Raw genomic sequence first — 23,985 nt, 5'->3', positions numbered from 1 at the left:
ATGAAAATTCTGTTGGTGATCGCAAGCTTGTTGGTGGCAGCTTTCACTACGCCGATCTTCAACCAAGATCTGGATAACGATTGGGTCCTATACAAGCAAGGTCATAAAAAGAACTACGCACCGGAAGAAGAACAACTCAGGTGAGCTTGTTTCTAAATTGTAGGAAAGAATTTTTGAAAATTCTCAAAACAGTAAAGAGAAGCCGAATTTTAATATCCACCACAACACAGTCTATACTGAGAAATGCTTAATTTTTTTTTCATCTAAAGGCTTAAAAAAAAGTCCTCTCAAAAGTAGGATTACTCCCTGCAAGAATATTAATTTTGTTCGTCGAGGTTATTAAATTCCAACCAGTGAAAACATAAATTGCAGTAGGGGAGCTCTCCGTCGATCGGAATGATGAAATTTTGTGCCCTATTATTTTTAGAACGAAAAGACAATAGTTCGGACTTTCAATAATTGAGCATTTTTTCTAAATGAAAAGATATGTGATTTTTTTTTTTAAATAATGTAGTATTATATTTTTTAATCTTTGAAATTGTCTAAAAATTTAAATCAATAAATTCACGTTTACTTTTTATCTGTTCCAGGCGCCTGATTTGGGAGGACAATGTACGTCACATCCAGAAGCACAACCTGGCTGCTGACCGCGGAGAGCATACGTACTGGTTAGGGGAGAACGAATATGCCGACATGGTGAGTAAAATCTCCGGAAATGACCCCAACCCCCAAAATTTCCCAACTTTCTGACCTATGGAAAGAGTCAATGACTCTTAAAACTAGTCTGAGAACGATATATTTGTTATTATTCGAATAATCATGTATCAGTCATTTTATTATCAGCTTTATTGTTTCTCAAAATATTTTGAAATATTAAAATATGCCTGGAATTTAAACTCTACTACAATACCAATTATAGCTCATTGATTTTTGATTAATTGACTTGTACAGGCGAATTTACGACCCGAAGTAGGCCCCATATGTTCCGTACTTTTTGAAAAGACTCCTACTTAAATCTTATTTATCTTGTTCTTCTACAACTCTTTATTTTAATTGTACTTGAAATTAACAGAATGAATGCTTTCTAAATTTTTCGTTTAACTTATATTTTTTTTCTCTAATTTATTTAGACCATTTTTGAATTCCGGGCTGTTATGAATGGATACATCATGAACGCGAACAGAACAAAGGGAGAAATGTACATGTCGCCTAGCAACATTGGTGACCTTCCCGACAAGGTCGATTGGAGAGACAAAGGTTACGTCACAGATGTCAAAAACCAAGGTCACTGTGGGTCCTGCTGGTCTTTCTCCGCCACTGGGTCACTTGAAGGTCAACACTTCAAGGCCACCAATAAACTGGTTTCCCTTTCCGAACAGAATCTCGTCGACTGCTCACAGAGAGAAGGTAGTATAAACACGCCATGCATATTCAGGCGCGGATCTAAAAGAGATTTATAGGGGGTCGGGTCTGGTTTATTCTGTAGTGTTTGTTACTCCTTTATTTGTACATATGAGAGTCTGATTGGGAATAGTGTGTATCTAATTGTAGTTATCCACAATATTCTTCTTTTATTTAAAAAAAAAATCTGAATGTCTATCTAAGTCAGATTTAAGTCACTTCTTCTAAAAAGTAATTTAAATGAACAAAATTAGAATGAAAATAAATTCTTCAACTTTAGGAAACCATGGATGCAAGGGCGGATTGATGGACAATGCCTTCAGATACATTGAGAAAAACAAAGGAATTGATACTGAGGAGTCTTACCCATACACAGCTAAGGTATTAACCATTATTTATTTTAGGGGATGTGACGTATTTTTCGATAAGACTTAATGCAGGTCGTTGCTTTCTATATATACTTCTCATCGTCAAAAATAATATGTCTCTAATTTGGAATTGTTATATTATCTAGTATTCCTTTCTATTCATATATAAATAATTAATTCTACAACCAAAGTTCATCCAAAAATCCCTTATACTTCACAAAATACATGTATGCTGAAATCAATTCCACAATGAACCTTTTTTTCTTTACTCAAAATAGATTGAACCCCTGGTCATTGACACTATTTTTTAAAAAAAAGGTACGAGGGGACAAGTTTTTTCCCGGAAGTTATTCGATTCTCTCTAAACATTTGCTTAATAGCACTCATCCTCTACGAAACTCTGATTTGATCATATGGTCTTAAGAAGTATTGTGTAACCAACAACATTTTTGGCGGTTAAGTTTTTAAAACTCTAAAAAATATCATACATTCCGGAAAGATTTCCTCCAATCGGAACTTTTTTCTATTTATAAACAACATGACTGTACAGCGTTTTAATATTATTTTTTTCCCGAAAGGACTCTTTGGAATAAACTGTGGTTGTAAAGGAAATTGTTTATACATGTATGTGAATAAATATGAATAGAAAATTTATCAAATATCAATATTTTAAATCATTTGATTCATAAATATTACATTGGAAAAAATTGTGTACCCTATCTGAGAAGTTCCATACCGCAATTTTATTTTCAATACCCCCAGTTTTGTCAGTCGGATAAAAGCATTCTAAAGGCCTGTGGCCGGAACTCGACAGAGTGTTTCCGGGGTGTATTTTATAACGTTATGTATTCAGCCTTTAAACCGAATCGCCTCAACTCCGTTTTATTTATTTTCCTATGTTAGGACGGATTCTGCAGATTCAAGGAGAGCAATGTAGGCGCCACAGACACTGGATATGTTGATATTCCCCATCAATCGGAAAGCAAACTACAAGAAGCTGTTGCTACCGTCGGCCCTATTTCTGTTGCTATGGACGCTGGTCATAAGTCATTCCAGCTGTACAAGAAGGGAGTTTACAGCGAACCAGCCTGCAGCTCTGTAAAACTTGATCATGGTGTGCTAGCTGTTGGTTATGGAACTGAAAGCAGCGAAGATTATTGGCTTGTTAAAAATAGGTATGACGTAACTCATTCTTAATTTTTGTTATTAATTTGTGTATAGATATTAATATGTTAATGGCATATGTTGTCAGTTGCTGATTAGTAGCTTTCTGTTCATGACAAAAAAAAAATATTTGCTATTTTCCCGTCTAGTGGATCCGAAAACGAATAATCCGTAATGCTTTAAGGGACGACCATTTGATTCTAAAGAAGGGGTTGGAATATATTTATTTTTCAAAGATGGACGAATTCACTAGAAAAGTTTGCCAGGCACAAGAACGAAAAACTGTCAAACTTTAAAACTATATTTCGTGGACGGAGGGTGAAGGGGGGGGGGGGCTTAATTGCGCACCAGTCAAGGTTGACTGCCAAAACCCGAAACTCTATTCCGGGGGGGGGGGGTATATAATTTTCATATTCATCTCAAAAATCTGTAACCCCATTCCCCCCAAGAATCAAAGGTCGTCCTCTTTTGTATTTAACATGATTATAAGTAACGCTTCCTTTTTTTCTATAGCTGGGGTGAATCTTGGGGAATGGACGGATACTTTATGTTGGCCAGAAACAGGCGGAACATGTGCGGAATTGCCACTCAGGCCAGCTATCCCAAAGTTTAAACAATAAACAATCTCACCAGAGGGCGTGTCTCAACATACATATCATCCGAATTTCCTCCACATCTTTTTTCACCTCATTGTTTTGTTCTATTTGACTTTTTATCTTTTTTATCTTGATTAAAATATCTATTATAAATGAAAACTGTTGGCTTTTGTTTTTGTCTTTATTTTTAAAAAATTACATTGATATTTTTATCATCAGAGAGCAATTTGGAAAGGTAACTGATAAATAGTACTGTGGTAATGATCCTTTGCATAAGAGTTAATACTATTTTGATTAATGTAACTGCGAAAATCTTCCTCGGAAAAAGGTATTCAGAGGGTTCAGACTCTGTACTTCTCATTTGTGATCGGTAGAAAATGCCTAATGTGAAAATTTACATTGATTGAAGGTCTCTTTGAACAACGCAATGAAGATGTCGTGGATGCATATCATTACCGCTATATTTTCAAAGTAGTCATTACAAATACGTACTCATTACCGCTACAAAAAAAGGTTACATTACAGCTACATTTTAAAGTATACATTACCGCTACATTGCCTCTTTCGTTAGCCAGCGGCTTATGTATGTACAGACTGATTTAAAATACAACATATACATTCATAAGACCTTTTTCCCCTTGCTCGCCACGGGGAGGTGACAGTAGGACTTTGAGCAGGATGGGTTTTTTTCATTTTCTTTCCAATTTTTTATTTAAAATCTATTTTATTTAATAAAATATTTTAGAAAGTTTTAAAACCGAGCATTGTTCATGGATAAAACACACAGTCTTTACATAATTGCTAGAGCTTTGAAGGCCATTTGCTTGACGTAAGGCAGTCTGGAAATCTCACCATTTTCATATTTCGCTCAGATCCAAATTGTGCAACACTACATTGTGAGTGAATTATATTGAAATGGAACTCATATTCCGTGCCATTGCTGGCAGATCCGATATGATAGTTATCTAATTTACCTACGATTTAACAATTTTATAACACTTTCAATCAGAGAGAAAACAACCAAAAGAAAATTTCAATAACTTAAATTATCAAATTATTTTCACAGCAACTATTAAAAGTGATTCTGTATTTTCATAAATATTTAAATGGTACTTTTTGCAAGCAAAGACATTTTAATTTTTTTTTTTTTTTTGGGGGGGGGGGGTAAGTTAAGTAATAAGGCTATACTTGTTCTTAAAATCATCCTTTAAGTCCATTTTTGGAGGGGTCATACTGTGTGGCTCAATTACTGTTGGATCAAACCACTCATTTTCATTCGACGTAGGTTTCTGACGAAAAGCATCGGATCATTATTCCACTAGAAAAATTTTTATGTGAAAGGGCAAATATTGCAGCAGACAGCCCCGGCCTGATTGTACAGGGATTGATTGTGTGTGTGTTGTTTTACGTCCCTTTCGAGGATTTTTCACTCATATAGAGATCGACGTCACCATATACCGTTGAAGGGCTTCAAATTTAGGCCTTTACTCGACACACAGGGTCATTGAGCAGTGAGGGTTCTTTCTCGTGCCAACGCCTACCGTGACACGGGGCCTCGGTTTTTAAGGTATCATCCGAAGGACCCGCAACTTTCACTTCAAGGTGCCGAGCGCTTGGCGAAGGAATAGTTGCTACCTATTTTTTATCAACTTAGGTCAGTCGCGGAAGTGATTCGAACACACGACCTTCCGATCACGGAGCGAGCACTCTACGACTGAGTGGTGACGTCATTGTGCATGGAAATGAATGGACACACAAAAAACAAACTGAAATGTTGTGCTTGAAATTGGGATATGCAGAATATACAAGCTGCTATGCAGAACGATCAAAAAAGAAACATGAAAAAAAAAGAAGAATGAATTTTAGCTGCAGAACTGTAGCTCTCCGAAAAGAAAATTGACAAACCGGAGAGCTACAGTGCCAACTATAGAAAAAACTGTATATTTATTGCGCATAAAAAGTTGCCCTCGGTTCTTGATTTATTTCTCCAAATTCTTACCTCAACTGCACAAAAAGCTCTATTTCAAAAAATTCCTTAGACGTCTATCAACTACTCTTGTAGTTGACATCTTTACGAAGCGCGTTTGGCCGAATTGTCTAGCCACCCAAAATGGCAGTATTAACAAGTGAAATTTTGGATTGTCTTAATTTCAGGCCCAGTAGGGCTATTAACAACGGTTATAGGAAATGTTTTGATGTGTGAATAGTGCAAAAATGTGTTAGGAACACACAGTCAGTAATATTTAGAGATTGCAGTTTAAAAATACGAAGAAATAAATCGAGAAACAGCGCACTTTTTGTGCGCAATAAATGTACAATTTTTTTTCTATGGGTGGCACTGTAGCTCTCTGGTCTGTCAATTTTTTTCTTTCGGAGAGCTACAGTTCTGCAGCTATAAGATAATAGGATAAAATGCACGAATTAAAATGCATATAGGATGATGATGAAGCGTCTCACAATAGTATCTTTGAAATTAAGCTAGAAATCTCTTACTATTTTTTAAAGTTCTCATTAAGACTAATTTATGCGTCTTTTGTAACATAGATACAAAAAAGAAAAATAATCAGCGACACAATTACAGGCATTTCAAATCAATATCGATGGTTTGCACATGTTTATAACTGAAATTGAGGGCATGGTCCATGTTTTGCGAGGGGAGGGGAGGAGACGAATCTTGTGTAAGGGCTTTTCAACCATTCCCCCACAAATTTGATAAGGTTAAAGAATTTTTCCATTTAAGATCCATTATAAATGAGGCAAATTCTAAACACTTGTTTGTTTGTTTGTTGTTTAACGTCCTTCTCGAGAATTTTGCACTCATATGGAGACGCCACCACTTCCGGTTGAGAGCTGCAAATTTTGACCTAAAGTTGGCACTCAGGGTCATTGAGCATTGAGGGATCTTTTTCGTGCCAGCATCTACTGCGACACGGGACCTCGATTTATACGGTCTCATCCGAAGGATCGGTCTCCACGTCCCACAGTGGGGTTCGAACCCGCGACGTAAGGATCAACTCCTTACTCCGCGACACTACAGCAGACGCTCTACCACTGCGCCACTTGAAAACATTATTGAAATGCATAGAAACCAAAACAAAAATTCGTGTTGTAAAGAAAATATATCACACTTAATTATATTGTATGTACAACATATATGGGCCAGAGGCTCCGGGGGTTGGACCCCCCCCCTCTTTTATTTTGTGCCAAGGGGAGAGAGAGAGAGAGAGAGAGAGAGAGAGAGAGAGAGAGAGAGAGAGAGAATGAAAAAGAGATCTAGAGAGTTCTAAAAGGACATTTAGTATACAGGTATCGACCTTTCTTTAATTAGAATTGTTAAGTAACCAATATAAAGACATGAATAGATGGATAAAAATATTTTGCCATCGATATTCTTGAATTATTAATGAAAAGTTATTTGCAAGGTGATATAAAATTATTTAAAAAGAATAAAGGAATTAAAATTGATAAATATTTAGTAGACCCTCAAAGTTAAGGTCATTATAGAAGTGGGAGTGGGAGAAAATTAAGAAAGAAAGGCCCAAATTCTAAAAGAATTTCATGTATTTTTTCTTTATCATTAGAATCGGAAAAGAGGGTGGCAAGCCAAAAAGTCTGCTGTTTGACAGTCTAAAGGAAATATATGTATCTTGTTCCGTAGAAAAAAAAAGGTTATAATGTTTGAAATTAAAATTTAACCGAAACGAATAATATAAATTTTATAATGTAAAAAATAAATAAATAAATATTTGGACTTTGACACATTGGTACACTTTTTTGTATACATTTTTTGTATAATACAATGATATATTTTCTCTTCCATAGTGTATACATGTACATTCATAGTCAGTTCCTCTAAATAAATAAATAAATAAATAGATAAATAAATAAATGAATAAATAAACAAATAAATGAAAAAAATAAATAAGCATCTATTTCTAACTTTAAAAATGTGTGGAAAGCATATAAGGGAAGAATCTCAGAATGACATTAGAAAAAAAAAACTAATTTAAAGGGGGAAAAAACCGTGTTTTAATCCTATTTCCAAATATTCTCAAAAGTATCCTTCTATTCAATAATAAAGGATGATTAATAAATATCTTTCTTTCTTAAGTCTCTTCAAAACCTCTTTTAATTCATTGCTCGCCGATTACGCCCACTAAGATCCGCCAATCAGAACTTCGAATTTCCGCGTAAATAAAAATACACGCAACAAGGTGTGACGAACCACAATTTATCTTTGGATCTTTGAAGGAAATTAACACACATCATGACTAATTAGAACACGTCTCTTTCTCTCTATATATCGTCAATTCCTATTGTCAAATCTAGTACTGCGCGTCACTGTTTCTTTGGTTAAAGGTTAACTAATCCATGCGTATCGGGTTCACGCTTCAATAACTCATGTATAGTAATTATTACCATTATACCTTTCAACGCAGATGAAAGATGGCGCATAAATTTGTACTCTTGATAATATCATTATGTGGTAAGTAAATACACGATTTTTATTTATTTTTTTTTTTCATAATTATCTATTTTTTCTGTACAATTTGGAAATATTTTTTGTTCGATTTTAATGTCCAGTAAATTCAGATTTATCAATCATCTTAGATTGTAGATACTATACAGATTTATGTTCTATTAATAAGCTTCTTAATTTGAATTCTTGACAAGTTTTCTGTTTTAATTTTGTACTCATAAATAAATATTTGAAGAATAACTATACACCTTGCTACTTTTAGTCAAAGAAACTATTCTAAGCAATTGAGATGTATTTTTGGCTAATTTATTGCGAAGTTTTATCATTCAACATGAGTGATGGTGAAGATTGTATTCTAACTTTAAAGAGCCTTAATATATCCTTCATTTCTTTTATAGCTATGAAAAAATGAGACACACAAATATGATTATGGGTAAATATGAGACAAAAGCTTAATCAGTCCCCAACTATACCCTAAAATTATGTCTCGATAAAACGTATGCTATTAAACTCATGTCAACTACAAATGTTGCGATTTTCTGTTTTTATTAAACTTTTTTTATATGTAAGAAACACCCAACATAGAAATCATAGATCCGCCTTGCTTCTCTCTCTCTCTCTCTCTCTCTCTCTCTCTCTCTCCACAGTTTAATTGAAAACGATGCATAGTGGCTGTTCAAAATTCGCTTAAGCCAGAGTCAAACTTCACCTGATCCTTTCAAATTTTAGAATTAATTGAATTGGAAGATATTATTAATTGTATAGATTTGAAATCATTAAATTCTGATTTACTTGCGAAACATAATTTTAGTAACTCATAATAGATGGCCTTGGATATATTCTACATGTTAAAGAACGAATGATTAATGCAAACAAAATTTTCACCCTCTCGATCACTTTCAAGGCATTAGTTAATTCTTGCATCAGCGCTCAAGGGGAATTAAGCAAGGAAATCTACTTTCCCCTTTATCCTTATTGTTAATGCTTAACGCTTCATACATCCGGCCTCTCAATGACAAATGGCAGAAAAAGACTGATTTTCTTTCATATTTTCCTGGTATTGTGTCGTTTTCCTTCAAATAAATCACAATGCCAGACATGGCCATGAATTCTTATAGCAATGATATATGACTTTCACTTTAACGTTTTGAATGTAAATGTCAAAGTCTAAGTTTTGTGTGGTAGTATGACATCCTTTTCTATCTCTCACAGAACAATATTTAAAGGTTAAAATTCTTCCGTTAAAATTTGGCATTTTTATTTATTAAGTTTGTGTATTTTAATTATCTTAAGTATTCTCATTGAAAAAAAAAAATCCCCCTAAATAAGAAAAATGAAGTAGCCTTTGCTAAAGGTACAAGGCGAGAAACAGGATATATCTTATAACCTGACATTTTAAATGATGAATCAAGTGCATGAGTAGGCTGGGGGAGGCAAAACTTGTCAAACTCGCACTAGGAATTGATTCTGCATACGCTCTCTCTCTTTCTTTCTCTCTCTCCATTCTTCAAACTAAGTGCTCAAAAATTCCTATTATCTATAACCGCCACTTTGTTATTTCTATCAGCAGAATATGTAGAACTTTCCCCGCTGATTAATTAAAATACAGTGATAATAAAAACTGACACATTGATGGATCGCTGTTGAAACTGTAATTAATAAGTGTAAAGGTTCAAAAGGTTCTAATCCATGTTTTGTATCACGAACTTTCAAGAACCCTTTTACAAAAAATATATGACATACAGATAAATTCGTAGATGCATCAATCAAGTATTTATGTACGGTTTTTACTGAATTTTTAGATTTTTTTTTTAGCAATTCCAGAATTTTAAGTTAGGAAGCAGGGAAGGGGGGGGGGGGTTGAAGTGAGTTCTCATTACAAAATTTCTTAACTGAAATGTAGGGGGTTCCACCTAGATCGGCCACTGTGAGACATCAAGGGCCCCAAAATGCATTTTAAAACATAAAAGTACAATTTAAACATTATTTAACATCAAAATTCGATTTTTTAGAACAATTTATTAATCAGGCTACACTGTGTCCATGCCAGTGTAAATAAATGGAAGGCAGTATACATACGTGCGCATGCTAATTAATCATTTTTAACCATATACATGAACATTGTGCCTGCATTGTGGATTTATTTAAATATTGAAATAAAGTGTCCTAATCAATTACCTAATGCAATTACTTAATGCACGCTATAAAACCAGTTTTTGTCAAAAAAGGCGTCTTTATAAAATATATAATAAATGATCATCTTAAAATCGCTTACTGAATGGTGGCCCGTAAAATCAACCTTCTCTAATTGATTGCGGTCATAAATAAAGTTGATTATTTTTTATTAAAAAAGTTTTAATTATAATTTCCAATAGACAAAAAATGATACTATGCATGACGATATTACTAATGAAGAACGTACTAGTCATTTAATGATTCAGAGTTTTATGATTTTAAATATAATTTAGTTTATCAGATTTTTTAAGCTGGGGAAAAATATACCTGTATTTTGGGGGGCTGAGGAAGGGGGTGGGTGGTTGGGAGGATTTTGTGCATTCATCTTTCAATCATTTGAGACTTCTAGTTTGTAGATGAATTGAAATCAAACTGAATGAAATAATATATTTTTTCTTCAATATAGAATAATTGTTTCGTGTGATCATGACAATATGTATCTATTGATTGAATCATTGTGTCAGAATTCTAATCCATTTCGATCAATCATATGCATTAAAATGAGGCGTTTTCGCACAAGCGAATTGATTTGACATTTCATTTTATAAAAAAAAATAAATAAATAAAACAGACAAAGTTGGAGCGTTCTATGCCCTTAAGAGATCTGTTGAGCTAAGAATATTTCAATATCTTATACAGATGCGAACATTTCATCGTAATTTGTTTCAATAAGTGCCATTTGCTATACTTTCGGAATTCCGACTCTAAAGTATCGTATCATTAAACGGAATTTTCTATGAAGTCTTCCACTTTTCTTCACAGCGTATTAATAATAAAGCATATCTTCCGGACAGATAACATCCATTATAAGTTGTACAACATATCATTACCGTATAAGGAACAGTTGTCAACTATATTATCAAAAGCGTAAACAAAACGTGTTAATATATTATAGTAACTATTTATGTACGTTTTATGTCTGTAAACTATTATCTTTCTCCTTTTTTTTCCATTGCATATTTGATGGCATGAAGACAAACGAATTAAACTTAAAAAAATTCTTTGATTTACTTTGAGGATTGAATCATTTTTTTTTTCTTATGGGTTTGTGTAAAAAAGAAATAGCAAGATTTGAATAAATATAGATAAACTGCACGCCCGTATGGAAGAATGGATCATATGGAGCCCATCCCCCCCCCCCCCCCCCAACACATCTTTCAATTAATGAAGGCTTTTTGAAACAGCAGAATTTTATGCTTAAAACTACTTAGCTGCACTGTCATACAATTCATTTAGCTTCAAGTTGATTACATGTACATGTAACTATTATCAAACCACTGTTTTTTACCTAAAAATGAAGTCAACTTTTTCTCTGAGCGCTTTACTCAAAATGAAAGTTGATCCACAAAAGTACATTTCAAAAATGGGCGTTGCGGAAAAAACGGACTTCAATGTCAACAACAACAATAAATAATAAATCCTTGAGGAAGATTTATTAGATACACAAACTCTCAACTGGTTGAAGGGGGTTCCCGGTAAAAGAAATTAAACATGACCAGTTTCATAAAAAATTACACTGACCTAAAAAAAAAAAATATATTGGTCAGGAAAAGTCAATTCCTTTAATTCAATTAATAAATCCAAAATGATTAAATTACACTCTGAATCATACATTAGCTAAAAAATTGCAGCAAATCATCGTAGAAGAGGACGTGAATATTTTTTTAATAGATTGATCTTTTACCTGAGTTGTTCGGCAATCCGTGCATGAACACATGATGGTGAATATTTAAGTGTACTTAACAGCGAACTCATAAAATCAATTCAGAAAAAAAGTTCCATCTAAGGCAATCCAGTTCATATTGCCTAAATTTATTTTAAGGTTGAAAATATTATACTTTGGCACAATCTTCATGAGGGAAAATATAACAGAAAACATTCAGACCTACAGTTTCGGGTCTGGAAAATAGATTGCCTACATTCTAGACAACCGCTTCAATTGAAAAGGCATTAAAAAGGAGGCTACATGTAGATTGTCGACAAATTACCCCCAGAACCATCTAAAAAAAGAAATATTTTTTGTGCCATAAACTATTTTCATTCAAAACAATATGTTCCGGCATTAATAATGTAAAACAAGCAGGCCTGTAAAAGGGGGGAGGGGGGGGGGGTTGCCGCTTTCCCACAATAATTTTGCTGATATATATAGTGTATAGTATACTATAGAGAAAAGGCTACTTCCTGAATTTCTGCTTGTCACGGAATTTTTGGTTGTTTACCCAAAACTGAAACTTCTTCCCGCGGGCTTAACAATTTAAGTACTAAACTTTATACAGAGTTTTTTTTTCCAGGAGGTATAAAATAGTTTAATTTAAATGGTCTTCTAACATTGTCCAGTTAGTTCTCCGAAAAAGGTTAACCTAAACACAGTAGATAAGTTAAACACAAGTTTATGTTACATGATTTAATAAATGACAAAACTTCAATACACAGAAAATCAATGCAGCCTGCACAACTCTAACTACAAAAACAAACCCCCTACACCCATTCCCTCCAACAAATAAAAGAAATTAAAATAATTTCTGAGTTTAGGGACAAAGAGTATGACTTGATCTGATCTAACCAATAATTCTCTTTTTTTTCCAGCGTCATCACTACGGGTCAGAGGTCAGCTCCCAGATTTAAGTAAGTGTAGCTTAAAAATCAATAACACTCCTGAAGGTTTTCAGCTCCACGAAAGCCTATTAGCATCAAGTACCCCTACCACCATCTCGTAATTACAATAAATTATTGCGTAATTATGAGTAAAGATCGTGAAAATACAAGAAAATATCGTAGAACGAGATAATTTTCTTGTAATTAGGACATAATTATCTCGTGGATAATGTGGTGTTATCAATATTATTATTATTATTTTATTTTATTTATTTATTTTTTTTTTTGGGGGGGGGGAGGGGGGCTTGACACTAATTGGCTTTCGCACAACTCGTGTCAAAACGGATTTCATTTTACAACTTTATTTAAAAAATGAAGATATTTGAATAAGAATTTATACATCAAGTTATTGTACAAAGATTTTTTTTCAAATGTCCATTCCCTGAAAGCAGACAATAAGTAATCGGATGATTGTACACATAAAATTGTAAAAACCGAGTGGAATTGAAAAAAATATACGACACGTGTCTTGACATGATTATACTCATAAGGTGGCGAAAAAATAATTTAGTTTTTCTTGCAGCCGAAGGGAATCGACTTTTCAAAAAGTGATACATGTTCATTATATGAAATATATGGAGATAACGAACAGTATTCAAGCTCAAAAGTCCATTAATCAATACAAAATAGGAGCAGAGCAAACACGGACCTCCAAACATCAGAGGTGGGATCAGGTGCCATGGAGGAGTGAGCATCCCCTGCCGACCGGTCACACCCGCCGTGTGCTCCTTGTCATGATCGGGAAATAACGGAAAAATCCGTCGACAATTCAGTGTGTAAATAATGGCCTAACAATTAGTGTGAAAAAAGTCAGTCAGCATTTGACTCAATGATAAATTGTATTTGCTGACAAGGTCATTGTATCGACCATAGAACTTACGAAATGATGACTTTAAACGAGACAGCTGATATTCTTGTTTCATCAACTTATTTGTCAATAATTTACCTCGTTTTAGAAATTGTACATACGTAGAGCATGCTCTTGCGTATCGAATCAACTGAGAGATATATACCCCGTATGCAGGTGATGAAGGTATATTGCTGCATAAGTAAGGGAAGTTGACGATTGAAAAGTTAAAGTCATCACGTTTATCATAAAGCTTGGTTGTTAGATTACCATTAACGTCTTTTTCAAGTAAAATATCCAAATATGAAACAGAGGTGTCAGACTCTGTGGTATCTTTTATCTCAAGTTCACAAGGATATATCGTATCGACATAAGAATGGAAATAGCCATTGTTAATTGACAATACGTCGTCGATATATCTAAATGTCGAGTTGAAGGCCACAGCAAGTGTTTTCTTCTTTTCACGTACAAGATTTTGGACAAATTCTGCTTCATATGAATACAAAAAAGGTCTGCTAATAACGGGGCGCAATTGGTACCCATGGGAATTCCAATAGATTGTTGGAAGACCTGGTTTCCAAAAACCACATAGATATTGTCAATCAGAAACTCAAGCATCTTTTTAATGTCAACTTCAGAGTACTTGTGTGAACAATCAGAATGTTTTTTAACAAAATAATTTTGCAAATGACCAATGACAAGGTAAGTACATTTACGAGTTCCATTTTTATTGAAAAAGCAGCTGTCAATGATATCAAAAAGCCTGGACTTTAATTCATCGTGGGGAATGGTTGTGTACAAAGTTGAAAAGTCGTAAGTTTTTAAGCTGTTGATTTTGGTAAAATCTTGTGATTTCAAATTTTCCAAAAGTTCCTTGGAATTTTTAAGTATCCACATCTGATTTACACCACTTCTCGAATATATTGTTGCACAGTACTCTTGAAGTTTCTCCTTCACCACTGTTAATATCTTAGTGAGGAGTAAAGATAGAGGCTTGGTTGAACATTTACTGGAACCCGCTATGTATCTTTGTTTGTAAGGATTTTTATGAAGTTTCGGAATCCAATATAAATATAGTAATTCAAATTCATTTTGGTTGTTAGGAATATTAAAAATATTCAAAACTGACATATGATTTTGAAGAATTTCTTCCTTAGAAAGGGAACTATGAGTATAAGTTGGATTACCACTTGTAGAATTAAATCCAAGTTCCTCTAAAATACATTTAATATAATGAGCCTTACAAACAAAGACGATGTTGTTACCTGGTTTGTCAGCAGGGACCAGTACGTACTGATCATGTAATCTATCTAATTCTTTTTTCACTTCTGGATTATTGAATACAGAAGGATAGATGGTTTTCATATTGCCTCTCAATCTTTTAATGTGCGATTTTAACATACATCTGATACATTTAATCCATTCTGACAAAGTGTCAAGGTCTTCTTTTTCATGTCTGGTCCATCGCCTGGCGTAGTCTTCTACAGAATCCAATTTTATATAATTTTATATAATTTTATATAATCCAATTTTATATAAATCCTTAAAAGTTAAGGTATCAATATATATTTAATTGCAAGTATAAGGCATTTGTACCTTTCTATTGCTATTATAAATATTTCCCAACACTACTCAAACACCCTCCTTGGACATTGAAAAGAAAAAAAAAGTTTTGGGGTCAGATTATGTTTTAAAACAGACAGGTATTGACAAGATAAAATCTTAAAGCGTCGAAGCACACTAATATGACAATGCAAATTAAGAGTTTCCTGTTTTTAAATGTCTATATTTGATTAGATTTTCTTTTTTGGTCAAGTTCAAACAAGGTGACCCTTTAACCAGGAAGGAAGGGTACAATTGTTCATAATATTGACAAATACCGGTGACAGTTAAGCTGTCACGATAAATTCTTATAAACGTGAATGAACAGAAATACGTTTTCATTGAAGGGTGAGGCTTACCAAATTACTGATCACCGAAGATCCTGGTTTTTCTATGAAAGGTGGTTTTTTCATTGACGTCAGAATTGTATCAGTGTATTTTCTTTTCTTAACACACATGAAGTATTTTTTCTGACAATTAAGAAAAATAATAATTAATCAATGTTTAATTTCTTATAATACACAGCCAAATCGTTTTATAGAATAAATTAAGTTCATGTTTAAGATGTCATGTTTTTTCGCTAAGTGGAGTGTTCTGAAATGAAACATTTCATTTTTTCCCTTTAAAATGTTAATATTTATATTGAAATAGTACATAGCTAGAAATCGACATTTTTACACATCAGTAATCTGTCATGATCTCTGAAGTTGAATTTATACTCACTGGTCACAGCTACAACAAGAAGAAAAAGCAAAATTTTCAGTTGACATATGAGTCAGGGGATTAAAATAAGATATTAAAAAAATAATTGGAAAGTTTCATTCCCATCCATTTGATTTGTAGAAATTATAACTTTTATTCTTTTAATTACACTAATAAACAAGCAAAATTTAAATGATTTCTTCTGTGGTCCAATTGATCTTGATAAAAAAAAAAAAAAACCACCCCCCACAAAAAACAGGACAATACAGTAGACATTGGATTAAATTTCCAATGAGCTAAAATCCAAATGTGTCATTGTAATTTCTAATGATAAACTAAATTCATCATTTTCTTTTTAAGGTATGTTACAGTTAGATAGCAAGCCAACAAAGACAACAACCACACCACCCCCAGAGCCTGACCCCATTCTGACGGGGGCAGCAAGAACTTCCTCAGGTCGAGTAGCCCAGAACTCGCCATCTGATATCGTATTTAATGACGGGAAAACTGGTGGATCCGCCACAGACACTGGAACAGTAGAACAAGTCATCAACCTTGACCTTGAAAGACTGATAACAGAAACTCTTGGGGGTATTGGAGATCCCGGGGCTCCAAGACAAACAGATATGACGTCATTATTGGACCTCATCAACACTGACCCAATTTCATCTTCTCCATCTCAAAATGAGCCGCCAAAACTTCCAGATTTCTTTTCACTACAACAAGCATCTCAGCAAAATTCACCCGCTTCCGGTTCGAACACAGATTCCAGTGTTGGGATTCCTATGAGCTTACAGGAATCGAGCAGAGCAGCTGCTTCACAGAAAAAAAGTGCTCCGACCGTAAATATTCCTGAAAACCCCACCCCACCAGAACTGCCATCTTTCTCTGATCTTCCCCCATTGCCGAACCCACCAGATCTTCCACCATTATCTGCGCAGACAAACGCAATGGATGCTTCCTCTTCTTCTGGACTACCACCTCTTTCCCAAACACCCGATTTACCACCTCTTTCCCAAACACCGGAGTTACCGTCTTTGACCGAAACACAAAACCTCCCACCGCTATCAGAAACACCACAACTACCTCCTCAAAATCCACAGTCGCCACCATCCCGCCTTCCATTCCCAAATTTACCAACTTCCGGTCGTCAGCCACTAGACCAAAGAGCTGGGCTCCCTCCTTTTAATCCCCAGTCGCCCTTTGCCCGACGCCCATCGCAAGGATTCCAAGGTTTACCGAGAGGCCCGTTCGCGCCAAATCTACCTTCAGGGTCTGACCCACTGGGATTGGGTCCAATGGGAAGAAGAAGAAATCCACTTCAAGCTGCCTCGCAACTTCTGGGAAGAGTTAATAATAGGGGACCTAATGTTCCTTCAACCGGACCCGAAAACATACCTTCCGGGCCAATAAACACAAATGCCGTGTCAGAGGGAAATGCCCCTTCAAATGACCAAAACTTGTTACCATTTGCAGAGAATGTTTTAACACAAGTCCAGCAACTAGTGGACCGTTTGAAAGATAATGGCGGTTCGTATATTTTAATTTCCTCTTGTAAGAAAATTACATGTTATTAAAAACAACATCGATATGCAGAACCGTAATCATTTATAAGAGAAATTAGTAAACCATGGCTTCAATTGAAGATTTTTTTTCTTTTACATGTATGTGTTAAGATGTAACAATTTCTTCCTAAAGAAAGGCGTTTAAGATTTATCTTGAACCATGCTACAATTATAATTCTTTATTTTTCGATGTTGTTTTATTCGGAGTGTGAAAATTGCAGTTTATTTAAGCTTGAACTTCCAAATATCCATACACATGTGCATTAAAGATCCTCTTTATTTTGTTTCATCCTTCATCTTATATACTTGTATTAGCTTTATCTTATATTTGTTAGTACATAGTTCATTATTCTTTGTTTCAAAATCTACGTATGCTAACCTTTACCTTTTACTTTTTTTCAGATGGGCGTCCCGCTGGTCGCAGGAACAATCAAAGAAGGCCTGGACCCACGCCAGATTGTCCCAATGGTAGACCTGCCTGTCCCGAAAATTCTTGTGAGACATCGGCCTGTCTCAATATTATCAACGCACAGTGCAGGTACAATTACTGTCATAGCAGTCACTGTATACTGGGTTATGTTCGCCCCTATTATTTTCTGCCATTTCACACTTGCTAACAATTTGCCCTGTTTAAATTTGCCAAGACACAGTTGTGTTTAAGAGATAACGCTGTCTTCCTTGAATTAGACCTGTCTTAATTTCGGCCACTCGCAGCAAGAGCGAAAGGGGCGAAAATAAGATGGGGGCGAAAATATCCCAATATATACAGTAGTTATTTGTTTTAGTTGAAAATACCGTGGACAATAGTACGTTGTCTTCAAAAATTGGGGGTTATGCTAGCTAGGTTTCACTGTAGCACCTCTCAAGAAAACTCTCGTATAACTATCATAAAACTATCATATAACTAAGGCCTTTGATGCCATTGGGTGCTACATTTTGTACCAATAAGCAGATTGGCGAAGAATGAAGTAAATTTGAAGAACTATATAGATTCAAACACAAATTTAAAATCGTACAATCAAAATTATATGAATATACAAATAAAATTTTGAGTTTTATCATTAAACATACAAATGCTCAAATGTACACATAACAGTTTGTTTTTGCCGCAGGATCTGATGGTGCATTTTATATTATGAAACCTCCTTTTAGGGGGTGAAGTAGAAGCTAATTAAAACATATTATGTAGGATTTGATTGGAGAAGGCTAAATAGAATCTGATTGGTTGGGACTAAATGGATTTTTCGTTGCAGGCCTTCCTGTACAGGATGTGCTCCTCGGTATTTTGTGAATGACAGAGACGTTACTGAAACTTGTACTATAATATCCGGTCTTCGTCCCAGTGGAGGTATAGCTAACATAGATCCTAGAGAGCAAGGGGCACATCTCTTTATGGGAACAAATGGCGAATTCCTCAACATTCCAAATCGTGGCAGACCTCCTCAACCTAGAGTAGGACCCAGATTACCCACACAAAGGACACAAACCCTTATAGATCCGCTCACCCGTCAGCCAATGGATCCCAGGTTTATTGAACAACTGGAATCACGGCGCATGCGTGATCCACGTATGGAACAACTGTTTTCGGGAGACCTTCCTGGGCATCAATTTGTCCCAGGTGCTGGAAATCCGAACATGGACCCTCGATTTTTAAGGGCTCTCATCGAAAATGAAAACCAAGCCAGACTTAATAATAGACCAAATGGGACCCCATTCGATCCACGGATCAGACAATTTATGAGACCTGGCTCTCCTCCAATAAATCTGCAGCAAATTGCGCGTGCCCAGGGACAAAACTTGGACATGGATGCTGTTCGTAGATTCATAGCAGAGCGAGGACTACAAGGAACGGTTAATCTGGGTGAGCCTGATAGCACTTCACCGGCACGTAGTCGATTTGGCAATCGTATCAACGAATTCAGACGTAGAGCTATGGCCAACAGATTTCCAACACAAGGTTTACCAAATGGTATAAACACACTTCCTACCCAAGGAAGGGCCCCTGGAAATTCTGCTGTTCAGCAAAGACCTCTTATGGTAGTTAACCAACAAGATTTACAAAGGCTTCAGACCGACTTTGCCGCCTTCCAGGCACGACCTGGAAACACCCCACAACAGACTACAGGTAATCGAGTCCCGAATACCCCGAACCTCCAGACGGCTCAGAACAATCCACTGGGTACTATAGCAGCCTTCAGGCAACTTCAGAGACAGGCTACATTCAGAGCAGGCAGGCCATCGCCAGGAAGGCAGATATCAAACGTCATCTAAAATACTCAACTGACGCCATGAATGAGTCTATCATTCATTTCGTCATTTCTTGACACTACAACTTGGTTTATGTTATTTATATGTTATTTTTTCTTAATTAAAGTGTTTTAAAACATCTCTATTTTCCCTCTCTTTATCTGAGTTTTACATCCCAGGAAAAAAGGTCACGTGTTTCATTTTTGGATCACATATCTGATATATTAGATTTACGTAATCGTATCCAGATAGAAACAACGAAACAAGAAGCGCTGACCATTTCAGTAAGTTTGAAGAAAGCAGTTTCTGACGCTAACCTTGCATAGTGTAGCATGAAATCTTAATTCAGTACATGTCTACCCTACAAAACACAACACATAGATGACAACATTTTTGGCATCATTACTGTACGACTTCTCCAGATTCAATTTAAGAGCAATCGATGTTTATGGATAAACTGGAATAATCTACTTGTGTGTATGATAAGCTTGATTAAATTATGATTATAAAAAACATTGAGAAAATTCAAAGAATTGTGGTAACCCGCTTTCGGTGTCTTAGTGGTTGGGATGCAATTTTTTTTATGGCATATTGTAATGCACATGTCAAATATAAATTCCCTATCTTCTCTCATTCAAACGTTACCAGTAATGTTAATTTTTTTTGAAAACTAGTTCAAACTTCAAGATCGAGGTCATAAGGCTAAAAATCATAGTGCATTTGGAAACGTCACAGGTAATGCACATGTCAATTATGACTGCCCAATTATCACAACTTATCAGCAAAAATTTTTATTTTGGAAATAAGGTCATTCTTGAAGGGCAAAATCACTGGATCAAATAACAGCACAACCGTAAACGTCTCGTCACAGGTAATGCACTTGTCAAATATGAACGTCATATTTTCTCTCATTCAAAAAGTTATCACCAATGTTAATTTTTTTTAAAATAAGGCCAAACTTCAAGGTCAAGGTCACGGGGTCACATATCATAGACTGTTCAGAAACGCCTTGCCACAGGTAATGCACATGTGAAATATGAAAGCCCTCTCTCTTCTCATTCAAAAGTTATGAACAAGGTAACAGTTTTGTTAATTTTTTTCTTTTGAAAATTATATTAAATTTCAAGGTCAAGGTAAAAAATTATAGCATATTTGGAAATGTCTTGTCACAAGTAATTCACATGTCAAATATAAATGCCATAACTTCTCTCATTCAAAGGTTATAGTCAATATTAAAATTTTTGAACTAGAGGTCAAACTTCAAGGTCAAGATCATGAGGTCGAAAAGTCAGAGTATATTTGGAAAGGTCTTGTCACAGGTAATATGTATATGAAATAAGAAAGACATAGTTTTTCTCATTCAAAAGTTATGACATCGGGTAAGATCAAGGTCATGGCCAGGAGGTCAAAGTTCATAGTATATTTTGAAAGGTCTTATTACAGGTAATGTACATATGAAATAGGAAAGCTCTAGCTTTTCATTCAAAAATCATAACCAAGGTTAAAATTTTCTGACAGACTGACACACGGACAGGTACACAGATGAGTGAGATTTAATGCCCCCTCCCCTCCCTCGCTTTCGCGAAAGCGAGGGACAAAAAAGTACGTATACATGTATTATTTATTATGTGTAATATGAGAGGAGCTGGAAGGTTTAATACTTTTATAAATAGTATAAATGAAAACAATGAGAGAGGTAATTTTACAATTTAATCAAGTATATATAATTATTAAGTGTAGGCGTTTACATCGAGACGAACATTAATGATGATACCTATTATTTGTATTAAAACATGACATTCATAATACCACTTAATACGTGAAACAAAAAGGTAAATTCAATTAGTATCCCCCCCCCCCCCTTTCAAATAAGTGTTAGCGAGCATCTTTGTTTTTTGAACAACCCAAGACAAAAACAAAAAAGTCAATTGTGTAAAAACTCATTGCATATTTAAACAATAAATTGCTTTCTTTGGTTGTTAGTATGCGTACACGGGTTATGTATTTTTTCTGCAGTAGCTGCAACCTTAATTCCCACACTAACAAACAAAAAAATACAATTCATTGTTTATATTTATGTCTGTATAAATAATCATATAACGTAAGCTTCAGTATTAGTTATATGTACTTCATTGTATGTTTCATTGATGGAAGAGAAATCTTTACACGAGGTTTGCTTAGTGGCATTAAAGGTATTGTTAAACGACCGTGGTTTTTATTTAAGAATAAGTGTGTAACTTTTTGGTTTCATGATATGATCAATCGATTGGCTAGCGTTATAATTTGCATAAACGCCGTGATGAAACCAAAAAATCTGACAGTTATTCCTTATCTTTACATGCTCTTGATTCCGCAAATTCACGTGCTACAAGCCCTGCTTCTGTCTCTATTTTCCCGCCCCGCACGTGATTTTGTTTTTAACCACGCCTATTGATGAACCAGTAGCTTTATGTAGAAATAAAGTATTTTTACTATTTGTAGTTTTATCTCGGACAAAGACATTGGAAATGTAAATATAAGAAATATACGTGATAATAGCGAGCGCAGCGAGCGGCTCGAAGCTCTAACGACAACGCCTGGGCGAAGAGAAAATTCGGACTTACACATTGATCCGAACGAATTATTTTCCGCAGTAACTTTTGGACCAACAATGCATCGCTTGTTTAAGCTACGTTCTCGCGAGAATAACAACACCAGTTTAACAAAAATTAAACTCGCCTTGATTTAATGGATATATTGCAGATAAATAGTAAATAAAACGTTCTTCATTAAATTCAACAATGTTCCGGCTTCGGTTTGGTAATGCAACTTAAATACGACGTCATGTGACGTCAGAGTCTAGACGTGAAATGTCACGTGCAGTTTGACGATCGAGTCCGATCTAAATTAAATCTGAATAAATATCTGCGCTCGCCCTAACGGTCGCACCGTCAACAAATTATTCAGTGGATGTAAATATTAACGTAAGTGTGTGTGTGGAAGAGGGTGGAGGGGGGAGGGGGCGGGGGTGTGGTGTCGAGAACTTAATGATCTTGGAAACATTTTACTTGAAGCTTTAAAAAATGCTAATTTTACATTTGATAATAGACGGAATGTGTTTAGTTATTACAATCTGTTTGCTATATTGTTTCTGTTTGGATGTTTCAAAATTATTACAGAGGTTTCGGAAATGAACGTGTACGTGTAGTTGTACGTACAGGAGGGAAAATATGTGCATTACGTCATCACGTTTGCTAATTATGAAATTCTACACCTATCTACGTACATGTAGATCGCCGATTACCCGTAAGATCAAACTTGTAGCGTATATTTTCTTATTTGCTGTTTATTTCAAGCAAAGTTTGTGTTTTTTTTTAAATCCGACGATTTAGTGCAAGTACTAATACAAGGAACTTCATGTTTTTATTGTAAAGAATTATTTTATTAAGCGTTGAATATACTAATCTTGACTTTTAAAACATTATTTTACGAATCAATGGTAAAAGTACTCTTTTTGAAATTTATTGTTATATATATTTGCACATAATCAATTAAATTTGAGATAACATTATAAATTTTAGAGGATAACACTACCAAAAGAAATTGAAATCATCCGAAGATAAAGACTTTTGTATTTAAAGCATTTACAAGTACACGTACGAGTTATGTTGCTATGTTACAACGCGAAATGTAATAACAACGGAAAATGTAATAAACCGGGATTATTGCATTTTGCGTTATTACATTTTGCGTCGATATCAACGCAGAATGTAATAACACAAAATGTAAAAACAGACTTTTTAGAATTATTATATTTTTCGTTATTACATTTTGCGTCGAAATCAACGCAAATTGTAATAACGCAAAATGAAATATCGCGATTTCTGGATTATTACATTTTGCGTTGTTACATTTTGCGTCGAGATTAAGCAAAATGCAACAACGCAAAATGTAATAACACACTTTTGTCAGTCAGATTGAGAATAATTCTCGACGCAAAATGTAACAACGCAAAATGTAATAACACACTTTTGTCAGTCAGATTGAGAATAATTTTCAATTTAATAGTGGATGAAGAAAATAAAACGAAGGGAAAAATAAACATATGCTATATCTTTCATTAGATCTGATTTCATAATATACT

General features: G+C 34.8%; 2 protein-coding genes across 2 annotated transcripts; both read left to right on the top strand.

Annotated features, from left to right (window-relative positions):
- Positions 1-3,688, top strand: LOC133174713 (procathepsin L-like). Its single transcript, XM_061309797.1, has 6 exons — positions 1-140; positions 591-696; positions 1,131-1,407; positions 1,682-1,782; positions 2,673-2,944; positions 3,447-3,688. The coding sequence occupies exons 1-6, from the start codon at positions 1-3 to the stop codon at positions 3,544-3,546; spliced, it is 996 nt and encodes a 331-aa protein (XP_061165781.1). The 3' UTR covers positions 3,547-3,688.
- A 4,267-nt stretch (positions 3,689-7,955) lies between these two features.
- Positions 7,956-20,003, top strand: LOC133174682 (PML-RARA-regulated adapter molecule 1-like). The gene is made up of 5 exons (XM_061309767.1): positions 7,956-8,015; positions 12,831-12,869; positions 16,411-17,580; positions 18,018-18,153; positions 18,869-20,003. Exons 1-5 carry the CDS (start codon positions 7,976-7,978, stop codon positions 19,884-19,886), a joined length of 2,403 nt encoding a protein of 800 aa, XP_061165751.1. The 5' UTR covers positions 7,956-7,975; the 3' UTR covers positions 19,887-20,003.
- Positions 20,004-23,985: the final 3,982 nt, after the last annotated feature.

The sequence above is a fragment of the Saccostrea echinata genome, unplaced genomic scaffold, assembly GCF_033153115.1.
Source record: "Saccostrea echinata isolate AGI-Se365-2 ecotype Australia unplaced genomic scaffold, CSIRO_AGI_Sech_v1 ptg000058l, whole genome shotgun sequence".
NCBI lineage: Eukaryota > Metazoa > Mollusca > Bivalvia > Ostreida > Ostreidae > Saccostrea > Saccostrea echinata.
The sequence above is the reverse complement of the archived record's forward strand: the minus strand, read 5'-3'. Positions and strand labels throughout refer to the sequence as shown.

Excerpts from the sequence above, each read along its gene's own strand:
- LOC133174713 (XM_061309797.1), top strand. The coding sequence starts at position 1 with ATGAAAATTCTGTTGGTGATCGCAAGCTTGTTGGTGGCAGCTTTCACT. Across the intron at positions 1,408-1,681 it reads CGACTGCTCACAGAGAGAAG|GAAACCATGGATGCAAGGGC; the intron begins GTAGTATAAACA and ends CTTCAACTTTAG. Across the intron at positions 1,783-2,672 it reads CTTACCCATACACAGCTAAG|GACGGATTCTGCAGATTCAA; the intron begins GTATTAACCATT and ends TTCCTATGTTAG.
- LOC133174682 (XM_061309767.1), top strand. The coding sequence starts at position 7,976 with ATGGCGCATAAATTTGTACTCTTGATAATATCATTATGTG. Across the intron at positions 12,870-16,410 it reads AGGTCAGCTCCCAGATTTAA|GTATGTTACAGTTAGATAGC; the intron begins GTAAGTGTAGCT and ends TTTCTTTTTAAG. Across the intron at positions 17,581-18,017 it reads CCGTTTGAAAGATAATGGCG|ATGGGCGTCCCGCTGGTCGC; the intron begins GTTCGTATATTT and ends ACTTTTTTTCAG.